The 22,604-nt window shown below is 43.9% G+C and overlaps 1 protein-coding gene across 2 annotated transcripts in view; it reads right to left on the bottom strand.

The window, feature by feature from the left end:
* The window catches only part of UHRF2 (ubiquitin like with PHD and ring finger domains 2), a 137,091-nt gene that overhangs the window by 1,539 nt on the left and 112,948 nt on the right, over window positions 1-22,604 (bottom strand). Inside the window, exons 11-16 of one of the 2 annotated variants that reach the window (XM_029055634.2) lie at window positions 16,922-17,028; window positions 11,631-11,793; window positions 10,609-10,746; window positions 7,229-7,352; window positions 5,602-5,768; window positions 1,142-1,240 (exon numbers count right to left, since the gene is read on the bottom strand). In XM_029055634.2, coding sequence (XP_028911467.1) covers window positions 1,142-1,240; window positions 5,602-5,768; window positions 7,229-7,352; window positions 10,609-10,746; window positions 11,631-11,793; window positions 16,922-17,028 — 798 coding nt within the window. The remainder of the gene's footprint in view (window positions 1-1,141; window positions 1,241-5,601; window positions 5,769-7,228; window positions 7,353-10,608; window positions 10,747-11,630; window positions 11,794-16,921; window positions 17,029-22,604) is intronic. The other variant, XM_029055636.2, reaches the window with a different exon arrangement.

A 22,604-nucleotide genomic window follows, 5' to 3' on the forward strand; every position in this document is an offset into this window, starting at 1 on the left:
TAAGGATGGGTACATAAGTACTCTGGGGGTGGGAAAGCTGATTGACTGTCTTAAAGACTATGGTAAGGAGTTTCTCTTTGTTGTGGAGATGGATGTGCAAAGACTGGAGGTTTCTGAAGAGTGGAACTGATGTGGACTTAACATTTTTTGGGAAAAATGATCTGGGCACCAGAGTGAAGTATGAACCGTAGTCCCCGGGGAGAGGGAGGGAGGGAGGGAGATCAGCGAGGAGACTGATGCAGTAGTCGAGATGGGATATGATAAGTTCTTGGATCAGCATGGTGGCTGTTTGGAAAGAGAGGAAAGGGAGGATTCTAGAGATGCTGTGAAGGTAGATCCGACAGGATTTGGTGACAGACTACGCAGGTTGAAGGAGATGAGTTGGGGAGAAAACCAAGTTTGAGGGGTCGTGAGCCAGGAAGGATGGTGGTGTTTTTTATAGTGTTGGGAAAGTTGAGGGAGGACAGGGTTTGGGTGGGAAGATGAGACGTTCTTAAATCATTAAATTTTGAGGTGTCAGCAGGATATCCAAGCAGAGATATCTTGAAGGCAGGAAGAAATGCATGACTGCAGAGGAGAGTGATCAGGGCTGGAGGGGTAGATTTGGGTTGCAGGATGGCAGTTGAAGCCACAGGAACAAATGTGTTCTCCATTAACTGTTCTGAAAGCTCTCGATAGAGTCAAATAATAATATAATGAATCATTGAAATGTAGCTGCAACAACCTGACCATTTCACCCGTAACATCATGCTAGGAGGCGTCTTCTTTTCCCATACGTGGAAAAGTACAGATTGGTTTCGACAGGAGAAATCACAGTGCCACAAAACAGGGGCTCAACAAATGCCATAGATTAACTGAGCCGGCAACCACCCCTAAAAACTGGCCCGCCCCTATGTATTAACCCATTTTTATGAGTTTAAATGGTTTCTAATCATTATAGTTTCATATATACACTCCCTCTCTCCTTATCGATTAGTCACATTTATTGAATGCTTACTATTTATTGAATGCTAAGTGCTTGGGAGACTACAATGGAAGAGAGTTGGTGGACATGTTCCCTGCCCATAAGGAGCTTACAGTCTAGAAGGGGTTTACCCTCTTAGCAGAGAGCCAACATAAGCATGACAGGCATTAAACTCACCTTACAAACGTTGTGGAGGCACTCTGTTGTCACTGGCTGGTAAACCAGCTCCTGGCAGCAGACGCACATAAAGGATTGTTCCAGTTTCTTTAGAAAATTCTAGAATGGTACAAAGGACAAAAAAGGAATGCTAAAATTACCAAAAAAATACAAACAACAAAGTGATGAATGACAAAAGGCCTAAACCTGGGGTGCAAATTTCAGACAAGAAATTAATTTACCAACTAGGAATTTCCCCTATTTAAAACACGAACAAATTTAAAAAGAATCATGAAGAGAAATCTGCACTCCTCTGTCACAACAAATTCAAGGCTTAAAGAGAAGAATGCCATTCATTTTTAAACTGTAGGGTCAAACAGATCAGGAGCTGTCAAATGGGAACTAATTCTGCAGAAATGGGAAATCCACACTATCCTCCATTGTTATCTGACTTATTAAAACTCCAGTTTGATTTTCATCTGAAACTCAGTTGACATTAAATACCAAGCTGGAACTTTATTTTGACCTTGTTCAAGACGTGTTGGATCTTGTAAAAACTATGAGTTCATTTTCAGAATGGTAGGCTGAGTTTTAAACCACTGACCTCCAGGGGATCCCTTATGCTGCTGCATAACTGTTAGGCTCTAAGTGCCTTTTAAAAGTGGGCCCTCCATCTTTTTCCAAAAGACATTAATCAAATATGTACTGCCCAAGTATTTGTCCTAACAGATTCTGCAAAACTCTTTCGTGGCCTAATGGAAAGACCACGGTCTGGGAGTCAGAAGACCTGAGTTCTAATCCTGGCTCCACCACTTGTCTGCAGTGTGATCTTGGGCAAGCCACTTAACTTCTCTGGGCCTCATTTGAGTAATACTCTTCTAAGCGCCAGGGTATATACAGGGTAATCAGGTTGTTCCACATGAGGCTCACAGTCTTAATCCCCATTTTACAAATGAGGTAACTGAGGCACAGAGAAGTAAAGTGACTTGCCCATAGTCACACAGCTAAGTGGCAGATCCAGGATTAGAACCCATGACCTCTGACTCCCAAGCCCGTGCTCTTTCCACTGAGCCATGCTGCTAGATTATTTTAGTGTCAATCCCCAACACCCTTCCCATCCAGATTGCAAACTTCTTCAGAGCAGGGATCCTCTCTGTTTACTTATCCTATTCTCCCAAGCAGTTGGAACGATGCCCTGCCCACGATATGAACGCAATAAACACTACTGCTTGCTTGCTTGACTGTGGGCAAGACTGTCAGAAGTCATCTCTGGATGAGCTGCTGTTCTGGCCAAATTAATTTGCCATTTGTTTTTTAGTTTCTGTACTGTAGCTGCTATTTGATCTCTTCCACCCTGCAGCTAACCCCAGATGGGTCTTGTATTTACTGGCCTTGGAAGCCATTCGGTTTTTGGTCGGTAAGGATGGGTCCCACGTACTTTAGAGAGCTACACTAACCCTGGGAGAGTCACAGGTGGTGTAAGGGTAAAGATTCATTGGTAGCTTTGTTTTCTGGAGATAAACAACTCTACGTCTGGTCTGTTATTTAATAATGTTGGTATTTGTTAAGCACTTACTATGTGCAGAGCACTGTTCTAAGCGCTGGGGGAGATACAGGGTAATCAGGTTGCCCCACGTGAGGCTCACAGTTAATCCCCATTTTACAGATGAGGTAACTGAGGCACAGAGAAGTGAAGTGACTTGCCCACAGTCACACAGCTGACAAGTGGCAGAGCCAGGAGTCGAACTCATGACCTCTGACTCCGAAGCCCAGGCTCTTTCCACTGAGCCACGCTGCTATTTGTATCTAGCCCAATGCTTAGCAGAGTGTTTGGCACGTAGTATATAATACCTAGTGCAACTAATTGGTCCCACCTGCAAGGAAGTAATAACAAACATTCCTTGCCTGCACCAACTCAGCCTAATCTTGGTGAGTCCTACGACGCTGAACTGCACTAAAAGGCATAAAAATCCAATCCTCCATTGCATTGGCTGGCTCTCGAGAGTGGTATCTGTAGAGCCTTTGACATACACAACAAATTCAATCTGTCGGAGGCTTGCCATGAGCAGACACGGCCACCTTTATATAAAGCAAATCAAAAACTTAATCATTTATTGCTTGAAAATGATTTACATTTGGAACCCTCAATCTTTAGGTGGTTTGGAAAATAAAAATGATCTTTAGTCTTCAAAGTACTTCAAATTCAAAGATTTATAATGACTGAGGTTAAAATAAAAATGATGAATTATTATTATAAAACACTGAGTACCCTCAGTTCTGCCATAACTTCTGTTTTGGCTAGAACACGGTTAGTGATTTAGGAGAATTTTGTCAGATAACACTAGCCCGTCTAGATACAGGTGAGGCGGTGCTGGAAGACACTGCTTGTGTGCACATGTGTGTGTGTGTGTGTCTGTGGTATCAGAAGAAACTATTGGCACTTATGTATGTGTGAGCATAAAAAATTTAAAAATAATAATGTTGGTATTTGTAAAGCGCTTACTATGTGCAGGGCACTGTTCTAAGCGCTGGGGTAGATACAGGTTAATCCGGTTGTCCCACATGAGGCTCACAGTCTTAATCCCCATTTTACAGATGAGGTAACTGAGGCACAGAGCAGTGAAGTGACTTGCCCACGGTCACACAGCTGACAAGTGGCAGAACTGGGATTCGAACCCATGATCTCTGACTCCCAAGGCTGGGCTCTTTCCACTGAGCCACGCTGCTTCTCATTGGATACATGTGTTTTTCTTAATGGGGCATTGAGCAAGAAGGCCATCCCCGCATTCAAGGGGAACTGGGTGCATAACTCTCCTTTCAGGACTACTTTGGATTATAACAAATTCCAGATTACACAAAAAATACATAATCTAATAAATGAGGGTGTACAAAATGTCCCTGAGGGCTTTCAAAACACAGTACAGTAAAAGATTAATTTACATTGGCTTGCTTTATGTCTCAAACTAACTTAAGATAGCAAATGGAGTGTGTCTTTGTAAACAGATTAGTCATCTTGAGCTGAACACTTGGTGTTATAAACTGTACCCTCGCACACGTGAATAGAGATTTTTGAACACTCTTATGGAGTTTAGAAACAGAAGATTCCTTGACCACCTTCCATAAAAGAATAAGGCTAAATACACCACTGCATTCAAGCTAGCAATCATTATTCCTCATCAAAATTAGCGGTAGCAATAATAGTACATTAATCTGTAGTTTATAGATTAGAAGGGCTACAGGAGGTATGTCTGTCCCTATCATCTCCCTTACTCTTACTTTGTAACGGACCGTGCCTTCTTTTTGCCTGTGTATTTTCTCACAGCACTTAGTACAGCACTCTGCACAAAGGAAGCACTTGATGAATACTATAACTAAGAGATCTAGTCATTTTTAAATGAAACCGTGTAAAACAGATCTACTCAGTTTACACCCGCAGGAATATGAGAGGGTACTATTGCCTTATTAGGTGGTTCCCCAGCCCCACTCCTGGCTGAAGTACCCCCCAGAGTCACTGAAAACCGGCTCGGACATCTGGTGGTGTCCCCGGTGTCCTGAAACCCTTGGGGTTTTTCCATTCCCAGGGCCAAGGGTGGTTTCTCGAAGTTTCCGAAGGGGTCCTCGAAAGCCCTCTCCAAAGTCCGGCGCCATGGCCCAGTGGCTCCTCCTCTGGCCCCAGTAGATCAGTTGGGGGCCAGCCAGACAATGGATCCCTGCTCCTCCTGGGCTGACTGCTGGTTACTGAGTGGTCTCTTGGCCTTCCTCCCTCCACTGGGTTCTGCCAGTAGTGCTTCTCTCTGGCCTGCTACGGCCAGGCATCTCCTTGCTCATACACACAGACACTGGGATTCATTAGAAAAAATCAGCCTTCCCAGCATCTGCTAGGCTGAGGTCTCTCTGGACAGTTCATTTTGGTCTTCCACTTCCAAACCCTCCAACCCCTCAGGCCTATATTCTGGATCTTTTCTTTAGGATCACCAGAGGGGCTGCAGACTTTCTGAGTCTAGATCTGCCTCAAACTCATCGCCTCCCCCAGCTTTATATCATAACTAACCCCTTTCCTCTTGTCAGCTAGCCCACTCCCCTTTCCTGGATCACCTCTCTGATTTGTCTTCTCGTGATGATCCAGGGGGAGTCCCAGCTAATTAGTAACCCACAGTTCTGATTAACCATCCCTCTTGGGAGGGGGCACTATGCAAGGTAGTGGCTTCCTCCTGCTAATAAGAGCTGCCCTCTCAACAAGAGGGTAGGCAGTAGACAAGCGTCTTCCTGGGTCCATTGTATTTAGAGAAAGCTAGCTTAAGATAGCCCCTCCTAATAGAAAACCGGGGTTCCCACAGCTACACTTATCACGCTACCCAACAAATGGCTTCCTTTCTCTGGAACTTTAAGTTTCTTCCCTATGTCCAGGTGTAAGGCTATCTAGGTAGACCATCAGTTGACAAAGACATGCAGACCATAACTTTAACTGAATTCTCACATACTGGTCCTTCCTTAAGAGATGCGAGTACTTCGTCCCACAACTTCTGGTTTGGACAGTCTTCTCTGATTAGCCACTGCTGCTGTGCGGTTAGCTGGAATGCCTCGCCTCCTTTGCCACCATCGGCCATCCTCATGGTTTTGGAAGTGTTTTTAGGTTCATCCACACCTACTGAAAAATATTACCAGCACACACACTAACGGAACAGTTCTGAGGAGCACCATGAAGTGAAAAATCTAATCAGCATAGGCCATTGTTAGGAAAATGTAATAAGCCAAGTACTTTTAGTCGTAATTTATTTCAGAGTAGGTGGAGATTCTAGACTCCAAGCAAGGTTCATCTTCTCCCGGGTTGGACTCAAGAGGAAAATTACATTTCCTTTAAAAAAAAAAAAATCCACTGCCATGTAAAGTCCAGGAAGATAGTGCCAGAGAAGCTTCTCTTTCTAAATAAAACCTGAAATTTTCCTCCCTGAAGCATTAGAAGAAAGCAGATTATATGAATGAGTTAGTTATGCAAACCAAGGCTAGTGTGAAAAAATTGTGATTCAGCAGGAGATGGCCAAACCCAATTTTTTTTTTTTAATGGGGCACTGTGGTTAGGTTATCTGAACTTTTGATTTATCTCCACAACCTTTGGTCCCACGCTGTTGGCTATTTGGCTTTCCACTGAACTCTATTTATCTCAGGATGTTCTCAATGTGGGTTTGGTAGGTGATGGTGAATCCTTTCGATGCAACTATAGCAGAGCCTGGTTAGAACAACATTTAAGGGTGAGGAATTCATGGTAACAGAGCAGACTGCCATACAAGGATGGATAAAACTTCACTGTTGGGGAATCCTCCAGGAGTAAGCTATGAATGGCGCTATAAATGGGGCAGTATTCCAAGAGGTGGTCAGATAACTAAACTCTTTTGTCTTTTTCATTCTTATTTCTTCTTAATACTATGTACAGAGGAATCACTTAGTCCTTTGTGCCCAACATTTTTGGTACAATAGGGAGGGATTAAGAGGGGACTAATCAGAAAATGGATGTCATCCTAACAGAGATAGGCTGTGAGAGAGACATTTCCACCCAATAGCAAATCCCTAAAAAACTTTCCGGGGCAAAATTTTTTTGGTAATGTAACACTTTAGAGACCTGGTCCTTCAGAGAAAGGAACTGTTCCAAAGAAAGCATCCCCGCACCCAGCTCTTATGGAGAGGACCGAAGCCAGATGTAGGTTTCATTCCCTGTTGCAACACAGCATGGGTCATTTTCTCTGTGTGAAACTTTAGAGTGTTTTATTTTTCGGGGAAACAACCCGTATTTCCCATTAAAACGTTAAAAACGGTACTGGAAGATGTTACTGCAACTCAGTTCGATGGCACTGGCTTTTGTTACTCTGGGAACCTCAGCTTACCTCATTTTATGGACTGTGTCTACTAGCCAAGCATTTGGTCTCTAAATCATCATCCCACACAAAAGATCGCATCCAACTAATAAAAGGTCCTGGTGTGAAACTCTTACTTACAGCTCAAAGAGAAGGTATTGGGCACATTTCTTGGCCAAATCACCTTGTGTTTCCCAAAAGTTTACATTATTACACACACTTGCAGGATTCTTTCCCAGTTCTTAAAGCTAAGACATACCATCATCAATCGACCGTTTCTGGTTTCCATTGCTCTGTCTGCTTGGTTCTTGTTTCACAGTATGCTTTTTGACTTTATCTTTCTTCTCTTTACTAGCCATGGCTTCCAGATAACCTTCTGGATACTAAAACAGAACACCACACAGATTTAACCATAACCAAAGAGTGGGGCTGGGTGTGGTGGTGGTAGTGGTGGTGACAGGGAAGGGAGGGAATTCTGTCATTCTGGAAACTGAAAGAACAGACCTAGTAGAAGCACATTGAACTAACTCACTTCAAAGGATTCCCAGGAAGTGAAGGCAAGAAATTCTAAAATTTGGTGGAAATGGATTCAAATAGCTTGGACCTTTTTGTGGGCTGTATATCTCTACTGGGGGTCCTGAGGGATGAGATCCAGGATTCGAGTGGAAGGGAGAGGCAAGGAGCAGGGGTGAAAGGGGACATTCTCAAAGGAGAGGACCATTTTGGGGGAGGACTGGACACTGGAGATATGAAATGAAATAAGGCGTGAGGCTTACGAACAATATAGCTCTAAAGCCCGTTTTAAGCTCGAAATATATTATGCCGTAGATACATTTTGTCTCAAGACCCAACTAGATTTTGACAGCAATCATTTATGGAATAAGTCAAAATATAGAGTCCACTGCTCAGCTGCTTCATGCTACCAGCAGCCGAGAACCCACTACACCCGTGTTTCACGGGCCACAGTGACAACGCGCTTGCACGTGGGCTGAGTAATCATTACACCGAAAAGGCAAACACCTGGCCGGGATCCACTGCATTTATCTCGGCTGGGGTGGCCCAGCCTTCGAAAGGAGAGCTAGCAAAGTGTAATCCTCGTGGGAGATGGGGATGTCAGGGAATGCCCAGTGCTCATTTCTGATCATGGGATGGGCTACTCCCAGATGCCTCCGGTTGGTACCTTCTGAATGCAAGTTTCCAGCCAGGAGGTGAGCTAGAAATAATCCCTCTCCTGCCTCATGACTAGGGAACCAAGAGTCAAGAAGATCATTGGAACCCATCGCTGCCCACTCCAACCTTTTTTTTGGAAATGGAATTCAGGTGATTTCGCAGAGCGACCACTGGGAAAAGGAACGGTGGTGAGTGAGTGACTATCAAGCTGTGGGGTAGGAAGGGACTGGGGGGCGGGGGGGAGGGGAGCAGAGAGGAGGCAAAGAATTGTACAAGAGGAGAAAAGTGGGGAGTCGTGTAGAGGAAGGACTAAAAGGTCCATCTGAGGGAGAAGAGAGACAGTTGGTAAAATTAGGAGAGGAGAGAAGCAGAGATGAGAAGTAGAGGATCAGAAGAGAACAGAAAGAACCAGTGGGAAACACAGTAGGGCAGAAAACCCAGAGAAATGTTCAAATACTGGAAATCTTTCAAGGGTAAAGCCCTAAATGGTTTGGATTACCACTACCTTGGATAGTGTCTTGCTCCCCTTATTCATCACCATCACAACTGAGATCAACTGGTGTGTTCCTCCTCCTCCTAGCAGCAGTTCTCAAACCCCATGAACAGGAGCTGGAAGAAGGGCGTGTTCTACAGAGAATCCTCGATTATGGAATTTCCTCTGCGTGCTTGACTGACAAAGTTCCCATTTGCCGACCATTGGGAAATGTTAGGAAACATCCAAATAAACTGGCTTTTTCAAATAAGGCGGCATTTTCGAGCCGGTGGGTTCAGAGACACCTCTGACCATCCACATGCAAATCGCTGCATTGCGGGTTACCTTCTTCCTCATCTAGCTCCTCAGCTACCTCCGCCTGGCAGCTGCAGCCGCCTCATTTCGCCTCTCTTTCCTCAACACGTTATATCAGTGTTAATAATAATAATAATGTTGGTATTTGTTAAGCGCTTACTATGTGCCGAGCACTGTTCTAAGAGCTGGGGGAGATACAGGGTAGTCAGGTTGTCCCACGTGAGGCTCACAGTTAATCCCCATTTTACAGATGAGGGAACTGAGGCACAGAGAAGTTAAGTGACTTGCCCACAGTCACACAGCTGACAAGTGGCAGAGCTGGGAGTCGAACCCATGACCTCTGACTCCGAAGCCCAGGCTCTTTTCCACTGAGCCACGCTGCTGCTGCCGTGGCCTGTTCTGACTAACATTGTTGCTTTTGACTCTGCATTACCTTTGTACTTGCAATCCTGCAAAGAGTGAATTTTAAGAAATCAAATAAAAATTGCAACTGGAAAATATACACTCAGTCTGTCTGTCTGGCCAAGCCCCGTATACAAAGTAGGGGATATGGCCAAGTGGGAAGACGCTGACCTCCCACTACATCCCAGTTCACAATCTTCAGTCCTCTCAAGCTCACCTACTCGCTGGGCCTCCTTCTCGACTCTTCTCTCCCCTCCCCTCCTACTCTGGAACTCCCTCCCCTTTCTTATCCAACTGACCTCCTCGCTCTCCCCATCTTCAAAGCCCTACTGAGACCTCGTCTTCGCCACGAGGCCTTACCCAGAACTCTCTCATCTTCCCACCTTGACTCCCACAACGGCGTCTTGGGCCCTTCGGCGGCACCTAAATCTTTAAGTGACCACATACCACATGCGTGTATTTTATAAACTCGGTTACTCCCATATCTGAAATTGATTGTCTGGTTCCCCGGCTAGGCTGCAAGCTCTTCGAGGGCAGGAATCACAACTTCTAACTCTATTGTACAGTTCCAAGCACTTAATTCAGTGCTCTGAACAATAAGCACTCCGTGAATACCACTGATGATGATGCAAATGCCAATAGCAGGGGGAGGGAAGAATGGAGAGTTTGGGGGGGATCATATTCTGGACACCACCCCGCAGTCCCTAGCGAAAGTGTATGCGGGAGGTATGAGGAGGGTGTGTACACGAGGGCGTGTACTGAATCATCACCTCTAGGCCTAAATTAACAAAGTGCCAAAGCTCCTGGGTTAGCTCAGAACAGTTAAGCATGTGTGAAAGGAAGACATGCTGAGCACTAAAGGAGAAGAGAGCAGGGGAGCAGCTCTATGGAAATGAAGGGAAACAGGTAGGCAGAAAGAGGACACTAGTGGTAACAAAACCAGCCTCTTTCCCAGAGTGCCCTGTGCCCGCACCCTCCCCGCACCCCATCCTACCTCTCCCCAGAATTTACCCACCCTCGTTGCTTGTCCCCCACCCCCATCTCCATCCCCATCCCGCTCTGTCTGGAGAGTTTCCCACCCTCCCCATCCCAGGGCACTTCAACCATGCAGGCCATAATCCTCCTCCTCAGATAAAATCCCCATCCTACAAATCCTCCCTGACCTGTCTGCATGCCCCTCGTAGCTCAACTCTGACTTTCCATTGATCACCACTGGTGGTACAATGATGCATGGTGTGTGTGATGACAGCATAAGGAAGAGTCCGTAAGAATAAGCTAACCTGGACGCTTAGGCCCAATTTCTTTGACCGCTCTATTCCTTCTGAGGTCCAAGGTGCAGCCTCAACATCATCTCTTCTCAGAAGATAGCGCCAAACCAAGAATCCACATTTTCCGATTTCTGGCCAGTATTTCACCACCTAAATCATAACAGTTCCAGTACTAGTTCATGTGATTTCTAAGAGCCTAGATAACGGTCGCGTGAGCTGTATACATTTTAAAACACTTGCCAGTGTTTCTGAGCCTGATTTCATTGGGCATTCATTAGTTTACCCTAAATCATTTAACACAAATACTGAAAAAGGATGAGGGAGAGAAGAAAATGAACAACATATTTATTGAAAGCATAAAAATGGTGTTTTCCCCTGCCAGTTCCCCCTATCCAATTAGCAATAGTTTCCATATATTCTGGCAGTATGATCAGAGGTAGGTAGGGCAGGATTATGTGCAACAGACATGGAAAAATAAAAAACATAAGGAGGAAAAATGGAAGCATTTCCCCAAGCAGCGTAGAAAAATCTACACGTGCAAATAAAGAAGAATGACTGGGACTGTTAAAATAGCAATTTTGGAAGCCCGCGCGCTAGCATTTCAGAATCCCCCATGTGCAGTTTCGAGCGGCTAATTTTGAGGTGGGTGAATTAGCAAGTCTAGGTTGGCTCCCGGATGCGGGCTGGCCATCGCGTTGCAGACTCTTTATAGGTAGAAAGACCACTGTCTTGCCTAACGGCCCATAGGTCTCATATAATAATATTTGGGATTTTGCTGGGCCTTTGTTCCCAGTACCTCCAAGAGCTGAACGATACCAGGCCCACCTCGTGACTGCCACTCGCTCCCAAGGAAAGCAGCGTCCGCCCCGGCCCGCCGCCCACCCCCACCCCACCCCACACCCCCGCTCCTCCAGGCAAGGTTCCCAACTCGGACACGCTCTCCACGGTTTTCCCCACAGGGGCTGCCCTTCCACCACACAGCAGGTGCAACCCTGGCTTCAGGGAACAATGCAATGTCACGTTAGATAGAGCACCTTGTAAATGCCATCGTATCTGTTGCCTTCCTCAGGGGCATATTTGCTGATCCTCCGTCCTTTTGAACTGCGCACCACTCGGACTGGCTTACCAGCTCTCCAATTCTTAGACTCTGCTCCATTTTTATCATCCAAAGGAGCATCACAGTTTAGGGCCAATGCCCTAAAAACACATAAAAGAGTCTTCATATAGAGCAATCATCCTTTAAAATGCACATGACAATATCACAGCATTAACTGGTTATGAAAGTACTCGCCCAAGCGCACAGTACAGTGCTCTGCACATACTAAGCGCTCAGTAAATACCACTGTTGATGATGACGATGAGGATGATGATGATGGTGATGAAGGGTCAATTTTACACCTTACCTGGTGGTTTATAGTCTAGAATTCCTTCCATATTATTGCAGAGAATAGGGTAATGCTTTCCCCAACCAGCAGAGAAGACAGAGAACCAATCAGTTTTCTGATGTCATCCCCAAGTCAGGGAATTGGTGCCCAGAGAGCCTGTAGGGTTCTTCTGAAAGTGGTAACATCTGTGCCACGTAGGATAGAAAACAACTGGAAACACATGGAATTTTTCTCTTAAAATAACTTGTGCTGAGAGGAGGGGGAACCTTGGGAAACTAAAGCAAACAAACTGTTTTTCAATATTTTTCTTCTGCCTTGACTTTGGAAGGGATTTCTGGAATAATGTGGAAAGAATTCTAGAAAACCAGATCAGATAAGGCAATATGTGCTGTTACAGCCTTTCTTTCCACATTGTTCCAGGCAACAGGGAACTCACCAGACAAGGTTTATATCAAAAGAAGACAGGGTACATTTGGGAATAATTTGGAAAAAGGCCCCTGAGCCAAAGGATACACTGGAAGTTATACAGGCACCAGAGGATAATGCTCCAAAAGATTAAGGTCAAAGGGTGTTTGACCTTATTTAGGTTTATTTTGAAAAATAAAAAACATAAGGAGGAAAAATGGAAGCATTTCCCCAAGCAGCGTAGAAAAATCTACACGTGCAAATAAAGAAGAATGACTGATAGACCTAAATAAGCTACCAGGGTGTCAGGGGGAAACCCCTCTAAAACTCTAAGCTCGTTGTGGGCAAGGATTGCTTCTTTCAACTCTGTACTGTACTAAGTGCTTACTTAGGGCTCGGCACACAATAAGTGCTCAATAAATACCACTGATTGATATTTAATGCACTGAAATACATGCTCTAGCTTGAGTGCAAAGGCTTCCTTAATCCAATTTGTGATCTAGAAATCAACGGATACTTGCAAACCAGGCTTCTCTAGAAAGAAACTTACTAGTTCTACCAGCAGAGGCTTTCTAGATACTTTGAAATTCTCTTCCTAATTTGTAAGTCACCTTAACTTCCTGATCCACGGAGAAAGATCAAAACCTTGAAAAGACTGAATACTACTTCTCCAACTTTGAAACATTAGGATGAAAGACAAAATGAAGGACGTACTCTGGTTTTTCATCCAAGCCCTCTAAAAGGGCCCAAATGAAAGTTAGTGAATCTACAGACTAGGTGAGTGGTAGCTAACCGATAGCTCCGGAAGCTAGAGCCACAACAGGACTCGGGGCCATGGCGGCTCTCCGCCATCCCAGCCTGGAGCCGGGAACGGCCCCCCCACGCTCCCCTTCTCCCGCCAAACTGGCTCCAGACTCAAGCAAAGGAACGGGCTCCTTGCTTAATCCTTTGTCCCCACAACTCTGCATTTGTCTGCGTTTTTCCCTACCTACCCTGCAGTCGTCTGTGTCCACTTTTGTGGCTGCGTGTCTACCGCCCCAGCCCTTCCTTCCTGTGTCTTTACCTCCCTTTTTCTTTTCCTCCCTGCCCCACCCTGCTGGGAGCCCTGACTTAAACTTGTCCTGGCGCTCTCCCTGGTAGGGGGTGTCCAGAAATCATCTGGAGTAGGAGGTCATGTTGGAATAGCCTTGGCCCCCAGACCAAACCAGAGCATCTGTGAATTCAGATGGTGCCCTGACGTGGGATCAGTCAGTCAATCGTATTTATTGAGCAATTACTGTGTACAGAGCACTGTACTAAGCGCTTGGGAGATGACTATATGACCGTGAATTACGGCATGGGATGCAGACCGAATCTCGCCTAGGGCCCTTCTAAGCACCCATCCGTACGAGAAGGTTTAACATTTCTTTCTGATGGCCAAATGCTGAGTTATCTAACTAGTCTTTAATGTCAGGTATTTTCTAGAGCAGCAGTCAAATGCTTTGCTTTAGTTTTTGTCAGCTCTTGTCTCATGCAACGGTGTTTTAGGATAATCGACGTAATATGGTAATGAAGAATGCCTATCAGGGGCAGCAGCCTGTGCATCTTTGGAGAGAAGCTACAGTACATTCTGGAATTGCTCGTTAATTGTGATGAATGGCAACAGGTTGTAGTGTTCCAGTTCCATTCTTCCTACGTGTTCAATGCACCAAGACAGTCCTCTGAACAGACAACCGGAAAAACCAATTTAGCAACTCCATGAGAAGCTTTTAGGAAGACGTGAACAAGTCTCGGGCTGAAGATACCTTCAGTTTAGGAGAGGCTTATCTCCTGCTGGGGAAAAAAAGAAAACCGAACCAAACCCCTGCCTCAGGAATGTCCTCATGAGCAATCTGTCCTGTCTTCTCTGCTGGATCAGGAAAACACAACCCTAGTGTTTGGAATAATGTGGAAAGAAGATATGGAGTGCCTAAAAATTCTATATAACTCGTCGAGTGCCGCAGAACTGTAACAGTTGGAAAATTACATTTGTTGTCCGAAACCACCTCATTCAATAATCAAAATAATACAGGTGAGACTAATACTACCCATTACATTTGAAAGCAAGAAATAAAATCATTTCCAAAAGGTGATGCACAACATGGCAAAAGGACTCTTTTTACCGGAGAAAACGATCATGCGTAGTTATAAGGTTAAAGAATCATCAACAAAACCAATAGATGAGTACTGAGTCACAATGACCATTATAACAGGAGAACCGTTTGCTCGAGGATTGTGCATTGTGTAGTAAAATTCAGTAAAAGACTTGTTATCCAGCAAGTTCTTGGAATGGGATGTGTCGGTTGATCAAAAAATGTTGTTTGCCTAAATTAGAAATCCTTGGGGCAAAGGGAAGGGGTAGACGGTTCCCAGAACACGAGCAAATCCTGCTAGGAATCAAGGTCTTTGCATAAATACCCAGCAGTAGAAGCCTCGTGGATAACCACCTCTGAAACTATAGTGAGAGGGAGAGGGCCAAGTGCTAATCACATTAGTTAGCAAAGGACTCCAGGAGATCTTATGCCCAGTAATAGATTCAGCGGGGAGAGGAAGCTTACTGACGGATGGTGAGTTGAAGTAGTTGGCAATGTGCATTAGCAGAGACTTTAGGAAAACATCCCGAGGGAGGTGCATACTTGCTGGGGTGGACTCAAATATGATTTATAAACTTCTCCACAAGGGATCAGTTGACCAAGATTCCCCACAAACGGGGGACCTCAGAAACGCCAGGTTTTACAGCTTCCTGGAGGGTGAGGTTCTGGATGACAATGCTTTTACTGTAACTACAAAGGCTTGGCTGAACCAGTACAGGCATACCTTGCTATATGCCTATGTGCCTGGAAAAGTTGGAAAAGTACTCTTAAATCTTTTCACCATGTACAGCAAAATCCGATTTCCCAGAAATCTAACCATTAAAGTTGGGGTTACGTTCCTGGCACATAGTTCTGGAAAAAATTGGCCTAATGCAGCCAGAAATAATGTTATGACCTACAGTGATAGTACCTGGCTAGCTGGATGCATAGCTGTCTGTCTCTGGTGGCTCGCCCTCAAAACAGAATTCCAGCTATGACAGGGTGAAACGATCTGTCTCTCCTAGAGGAACATAAACTGTCCAGAAGTCCCGAACCTACCGGTAAAGGAAGTACTAAATCAAGTGAACCCCATTTTAGGTTCTGCAGCACTCTGAAGGGATAATGGAGCAACAGTCTAGGTAACAATTTCCGGAAGTTGTCATCCTAGGATGATCTGGGGCTTCAGTTCCCTCCATTTTAAAACGATAGCGGAAAATGTAGGGGGAAACTGTTACTTAAATCTGGCCATTTCTCCCTATCTCTACCTCACCTTCAAAGCCTTATTAAAAGCCCATCTTCCCCAGGAGGCCTTCCCCAACTAAGCCCTTATTTTCTCTTCTCCCTCTCCCGTCTGCGGCATCTTGGCACTTAGATTTACACCCTTTATTCACCCCTCCCTCAGCACCTATGTATGTCTCCAGAATGTAAACTCACTGTGGGCAAGGAACTCATCTATCAACTCTGCTATACTGTACTCTCCCAAGTGCTCAGTGCACTCAATAAATACAACTGATTGATAGCCATAATTTATTTACATTGATGTCTGTCTCCCCCCTAGACTGGAAGCCTGTCGAGGGCAGGGAACGTGTCTACCAACTCTGTTATACTGTATTCTCCCAAGTACTTGGTACAGCGCTCTGCACACGGTTAGCACTCACTAAATACAACTGATTACCTGACGTCTGTCTCCCCATCTAGACAGTAAGCTCCTTGTGGGCGGGGATGGTGTCTACCAACTCTGTTTATCATACTCTCCCAAGCACTTAGTACGGTGCTCTGCACACAGTAAGTGCTCGAATACCACAGCGTGAGCTATCGATGAAAACAACGGAAAGGAAGCAACTTATAGCAAGGTATGCCTGTATAGGAATCTCCAGGGAAACACCTAAAGCACCAATATTTATGGGCTCAAATACTAGCTGACCAGAATGCACTCATGAACTTCCTACAGGGCATCAGAAATATGCTCTAGGTGCACAATGCTGCAGTTAATTTCCACTTAATGAAACGTACATTTTTATCATCATTTCAAAGTAGAACAATTTTAGCATGACTAACGAAAACTACTGTTTTCTAAGATATAGACAAGTGAAGGTGCAATAATAATAGCAATCAGACTTTGAATACATAAAGCAATGTCAAAAAGACAGTTGATCGTCCTCACGTCACCTCATTTATATTTAACGCCCTCCTTAAGAGTACAGAAGGACCGACATATTGAAATCTGTAGATGGGAAAAACTGGAAATGCTGAAGAACAGAAATGTTAAGTCCCTTGTCTACAATCCCACCGAGAGGCATTGGTAGGGCAAGGGCAGGAAGTCAAGTCTCTCTAACTTCCAATTTCTATCATTGACTTCTCTATGCTAAGGGACACTATACCAAGCTGAACACACATCTGGTTTTGAAAATATTACTAAAAATACTGAATATTCAAAAACGTTACCTGTTCATGTGGGTTAATGTTTGATCAAATGAATGTTCTCCGATCCTTTTATTCCCGGAAAGATCTCTACCACCACTCCCGGTGTAAGTGAATTCGTCACCTCGGTCCTGTGTGAGAAGAGTGTCCTATTTTAACATGTCAAATTAAAAAGCTCTCAACTGAAGAACCACCAATTTGACAGACTTTGCTTCTTAAAACCCGGACGTTTGCTTTCGGCACTATGAATCGACGCTTTTCTCTCCCTTTGGCCCCTATCAAAATGAAGTGACAGATTTAAGTTTGTTACATTTCCGTTTCGCATGGTCTGAAGAGAGGTCAAACGTAAACCATTTACTAGGGAAAAGTGGATTTGCTTTACATGGATTCATTGGGCCCTGGCTTTTCTCAGGACACAGTCCCAGATATATCTGTAGCAGGCCTAGCCCAACACAATACACACCAGTTCATCTGCCCATTAAGAGTGTTTCTTTTCCTTAAAAATTATCCTTGTGCTTTTCTAACCCTCCTCTCTCACTGCCACCATCCGTCACCATCACGAATCAACTCACTCCTACACCGGGGTTTGTATCCCCTCTTTGATCCACCTCGTTGGGATACCTAGCTCCTTTCGATCCCTTTTCTTACTACGGAAAGGAAATCAGCTAAGCACCGCTGGTGGCGCTAGGAACATCTGAATCCATGATCATTTCTGGGCTGGGGGCTGATGTAGAAACTTTGCTAAAGTGACTCGAGAAACTGGAATCACAGGAGTCCAATGAAGGCAAGGATAGAGACAGTAAGTCTAGTTCCCACTGGACTCTCGACTTTTTTCTTTTCAGTCAAAGGTCCGCAACTCAGTAGAAGGGTACACTTTAAACTGCAAATACAAATTCAATTTCACTCACCATGATAGCTTCCAGACTGACTCACGGGGCAAAAATGAAACTCCAACTTTATAGCTGGTTCTCAACACACAGTTTTTAATTAAGGGTGCACGCGTTTTTAAAACAGGATACTTTAACGGATGCTTTGCTTTTATACAACTTGCGTAGCAGTGATATGTTTTTAAGGGCTGTCATTTCCCTGAGAGACTTGTGAGGAAGTTATAATAGTGTATTATATATTAAATCATCTATGTTTTAATCTGCATTTTATGCCTGCGTCACCTTGTGCTATTTTGTATATCTACGGGGGCCAGGTTTAACTTGCATGCCCTCTGCTGGCTTACAAAGGGAAAATATCTAATAATATTGAGCGAAACACCCAAAATGTACGGGAATAAGGTAAAGGAGCTGCAGAGTCGGACATAGATATACTACTAATAATTGAAGAAGGAAGAATTTTAAATTCTGCATTTCAAGTTGCTACCTTCTGGTGATTAAAGATCTGTATCAAAGGTCTGAGTTCAGATCTAACTGCCAAAAAATCAATGATGTAACTTCACCAACGGCAGTCCTCATTGATGGCTACAATCGATGCCTAAAGACTAAGTAGACCAGAAATAAAAAGAATGAGGGAGATGAAGGCAGAGGTGTGCGCTAGACAATAATGGAGGGCAGCCCATCATGCACCTGGTTGCTGAGCACGACGTAATTGTAGTTTCTAGGTCAAATAAACCGTTCATTATTCTTTGTCATTTATAATTCATTAAATAAACTTATCTGAAATGTAGTGAAAATCCCCAACAGATTTATGGAGTGTAACTAACTTGCAGGTGAGATGGAGTGAGCTCTCTGAAAAGAATATCCCAAATTAAGTGTTTGCTGACAGTGCACATAAGGAATGGAAAGATTAATTCTTCTCAAAAGAAGCTCTGCTTATTTTATATAATCACCATGTGTCTCAAACCAAATTGCATTAGTAAAGGAATCAGAGTTCATCTGCTCGGGTCAAAGATTTGACTCATTTCTCCATTTAAATAACTATAACAGAAACAATTCAGCACGTCAGCTCTTAAGTACATTATAGAAACTCATTGATGACTCTATAGAAATCGTAACTACAGGTCAATCATAACCCAATCCGACTGGATTGACTCCAATTCTCCCAGGGCCTAAAGTTTCCTCTTGTTGATAAGATGGGCACTTTGGGGGGGGATTGTGAGCTGCACGCGGGACAGGGATTGTGTCCAACCTAATTTACTTGTATCTGCCTCTGGCACCTAGAACAGTGTTTGACATGTAATAAGCTCTTAACAAACACCATAAAAGAAAAAGACTGTTCAGTGTACTAGAACACCCACTGCTACAATGCGCCAAAGTTCCTCTAGTGATCTGAAATAGATAATGCTCCTCTCAAAGTATCTCATTTACTCCCAGGAAATGACTTTAGCTCCTAGGGGAACGGGGCTCCCTATTTCTAACTGAAAGAAGAACTGCACACTTGAAATGGTTGCATTAGGATATAAAACCCAAAAGGGAGAATTTAATCAGTTTAAGCCAATGATAGCACATTTTACCCTCATGTTCAATTCCAGAGAAAACTCCCCATTCAAAGATTCTCGCTAAAGAAGGATAAAGTTCAAATGAAATTATTACAATGAGTTGCCAAAGCTGATACTTATAAACATGGGTCCAAAGAAAGAAGAAATATTCCAATTAACTAAATGTATTAGACGATTGTGAAAATAATGCTTTGGTTCATTTTCCTTCCGGTGTCCTTAAATATCAAAACTGGGTTGAAAAAATACCTCACTTTTTATGGTATTTGTTAAGCACTTACTATGTGACAGGCGCTGTATGAAGTGCGGGGATAAATACTAGCTAATCAGGGTGGACACAGTCCATGACCCACATGGGGCTCAAAGTCTTAATCCCATTTTACAGATAAGGTAACTGAGGTGCAGAAATCAAGTGACATACCCAAGTCACACAGCGGACAACTGACAGCACCGGGATTAGAACTCAGGGTCTTTTGAAAGCCCATGCTCTTTCCACTAGACCATACTGCTTTTCAGAAACCTAAGAAAACTATAATTAATGTTGCTGTAAAGTCAGACCACTGAACTGAACTCCTCCTTGTTTTATTATTAATATATTAATATAATAACAAGCACCCTCTAGACTGTAAACTCAATATGGATAGGGAACGCATCTGCTAAGTTTCTTGTATTGCACTCTCCCAAGCACTTAGTATAGTGCTCTGCACATAGTAAGTCCTCAATAAACACAATTGATTGTTTAATAATATTTATTACGTACTTTGTGTCATGGATTATCTAAGAGCTGAGGTAGAAGTAAGATAATCAGAATGGACACAGTCCATGTCCTACACAGGGATCAGAGTTGTGAACACTAATAATAATGAGTGCAGTATTTGTTAATGCTTACTATGTGCCAAGCACCGTACTTAGCCCTGGAATAGATATATGCTAGTGCTTAAGCAATGTTAGAGAAGTACATAAATGCCACTGGAAGATGTAAATATATAAATGTGTAGGTGGCACAGAAGTAGCAGTGTGGCCTAGTGGAAAGAGCACGGGCCTAGGAGTCAGAAGGACGTGGGTTCTGATCCCAGCTCTGCCGTTTGTCTGCTGTGTGACCCTGGGCAAGGCACTTAACTTCTCAGTTCCCTCTTCTGGAAAATGGGGATTAAAACTATGAGTCCTACGTAGGACAGGGACTGTGTCCAACCCATTTACCTTGTATCTATCCTAGTGCTTAGAACAGTCCCTGGCACATAGCAAGCACTTAACAAATGCCACAATTATTATTATTATTATTGTTATTGTTAAGCTCTGAAGTGGCAACGTAGGGGGCTGTAACAACTTGAAGGGGATAGAAATCCAGAAAAAAGTCCATGTGTGTGTGGTGTCTGCTCACACCTGCATATATCCATGGGTTTGCAAAATGCAGCTAGTTGCATATATAAAAAATACATGAATATGGTCACTCATTCATTCATTCACATGTATTTCTTTGAGCGCTTACTGTGCCCAAAGCACTGTACTTAGGCGTTTGGGAGAGTACGATATAACAATAAACAGACACGTTCCTGCCCACGACGAGCTCCTATGTACACAAACACACATGCATGCAACTAGCTGCACACTGACCATCCTCTTTGAGGCATCAAGTGCTTCAAAGAGCTATTTGGAAATTGTTTGGAATAAAGACTGGTTTGGAAGGTTTTGGAGGGAAACTTTTAAATCCTGTCAGCTATAAGAAGCGATAATAATAATAATAACGATGGTATTTGTTAAGCGCTTACTATGTGCCAAGCACTGTTCTAAGCGCTGGGGTAGACACAAGGTCATGAGGTTGTCCCACGTGGGGCTCACAGTCTTAAACCCCATTTTACAGATGAGGTAACTGAGGCACAGAGAAGTTAAGTGACTTGCCCAAGGTCACACAGCAGACAAGTGCCAGAGCCTGGATTAGAACCCACGACCTCTGACTCCCAAGCCTGTGCTCTTGCCACTAGGCCACGCTGCTTCTCAATACATACAGGCAAGATTGATTTAGTATCACTCTCCCAAAAACCTCATAACATTATTTATATATCTCACAACACAATTTTTTTTTTAAAAGGCATCCCCTACAGAAATGGGTGCAACAGTCAAATTACTCTAGTGCTTGGGTTGAGGTTGATTCTATGAATTTAGGACAACTGTGCTCCCCTTACTCATTGGATTCTAAGGTCCTTGAGGGCAAGAAACAGACATTTTGCTTCTGTTGCTCTTTCCCAAGTGTTTAGTAGAGTGTCACACACTCAGTAATGGCTCAAAAAATACTGTTGACTGACAAGCGACTTTGAAGAAGCTGCTTTGGTGGCAGCAGTTAAGTGAACACTACAAGTAAGAAATACTCAACAAACTCATATATTCAGTACAACCACTCCCTAGCCTATTCCTTAAAACAAGATGCAGCCTACAATAATATTTTTCCTTAGTTTCAGCAACCAACTTTGTAAATCAAAACATTTCTTACCTCTATACTGAAATGCAAGCTCCCAAATAGCAAAGATATCCTCATAAAAACAAAGGTGGGGATATCCACTTGCATTTGGATCTGTATCCTACAAGCACTTGATATTCCTCTCAGCCGCAACCCCACATCACTCGTTTAAGCAACTGCAACTGATTTTAATGTCTGTCTCTCCCTTTAGACTGTAAGCTCCCAGTGGGAAGGGAATCCCAACTCCATTGTATGGTACTCTCCCAAGCACTTAGTACAGTGCTCTGTACACAGTAAGGGCTCAACGAGTATCATGGATTGATCCACTTTCATTGTCATAATTTTACTTTAATTTAAAAAGCACCTTCCCGCCCCCCTCCCCCCTTAGTAATTGAATCATCCCTGCCACTCCTCCTGGGGTCAGGAACTCTAAGGTAAAGAGAGTTGGAGAGGTGTTCTTTTATTCCTTGAATTTTATAGGAAACATAGGGGATCTTGGATGGCAGAGGAATGAGAGAGGGAGAGAGAGAGGGATGAGGGGGGACTCTCTTCCTCTTCCCCTTGTCCTCACTCTCCCCAAAATGTGACTGGGGTATTAGAAATGAAGGGGATAGAAGTGAAAGAAGATGGGAGGTAACCAGGTACATTTTGCTTTTTGATTTTCTTGTCTGGGGAGCTTGGCTCATCAGCGCTGTGGAAAAATGGGGGCTGGGGGTGGGGGGCGGAATAACTGGATCCACCAGTCATTTCAGAAGGGCTGGGTGCCAGCTGAGATGAAAATGTGTTAGACGATGCAAAAATGAAATGTC

This window comes from Ornithorhynchus anatinus, chromosome X5 (genome assembly GCF_004115215.2).
Source record: "Ornithorhynchus anatinus isolate Pmale09 chromosome X5, mOrnAna1.pri.v4, whole genome shotgun sequence".
In the NCBI taxonomy this organism is placed as follows: domain Eukaryota; kingdom Metazoa; phylum Chordata; class Mammalia; order Monotremata; family Ornithorhynchidae; genus Ornithorhynchus; species Ornithorhynchus anatinus.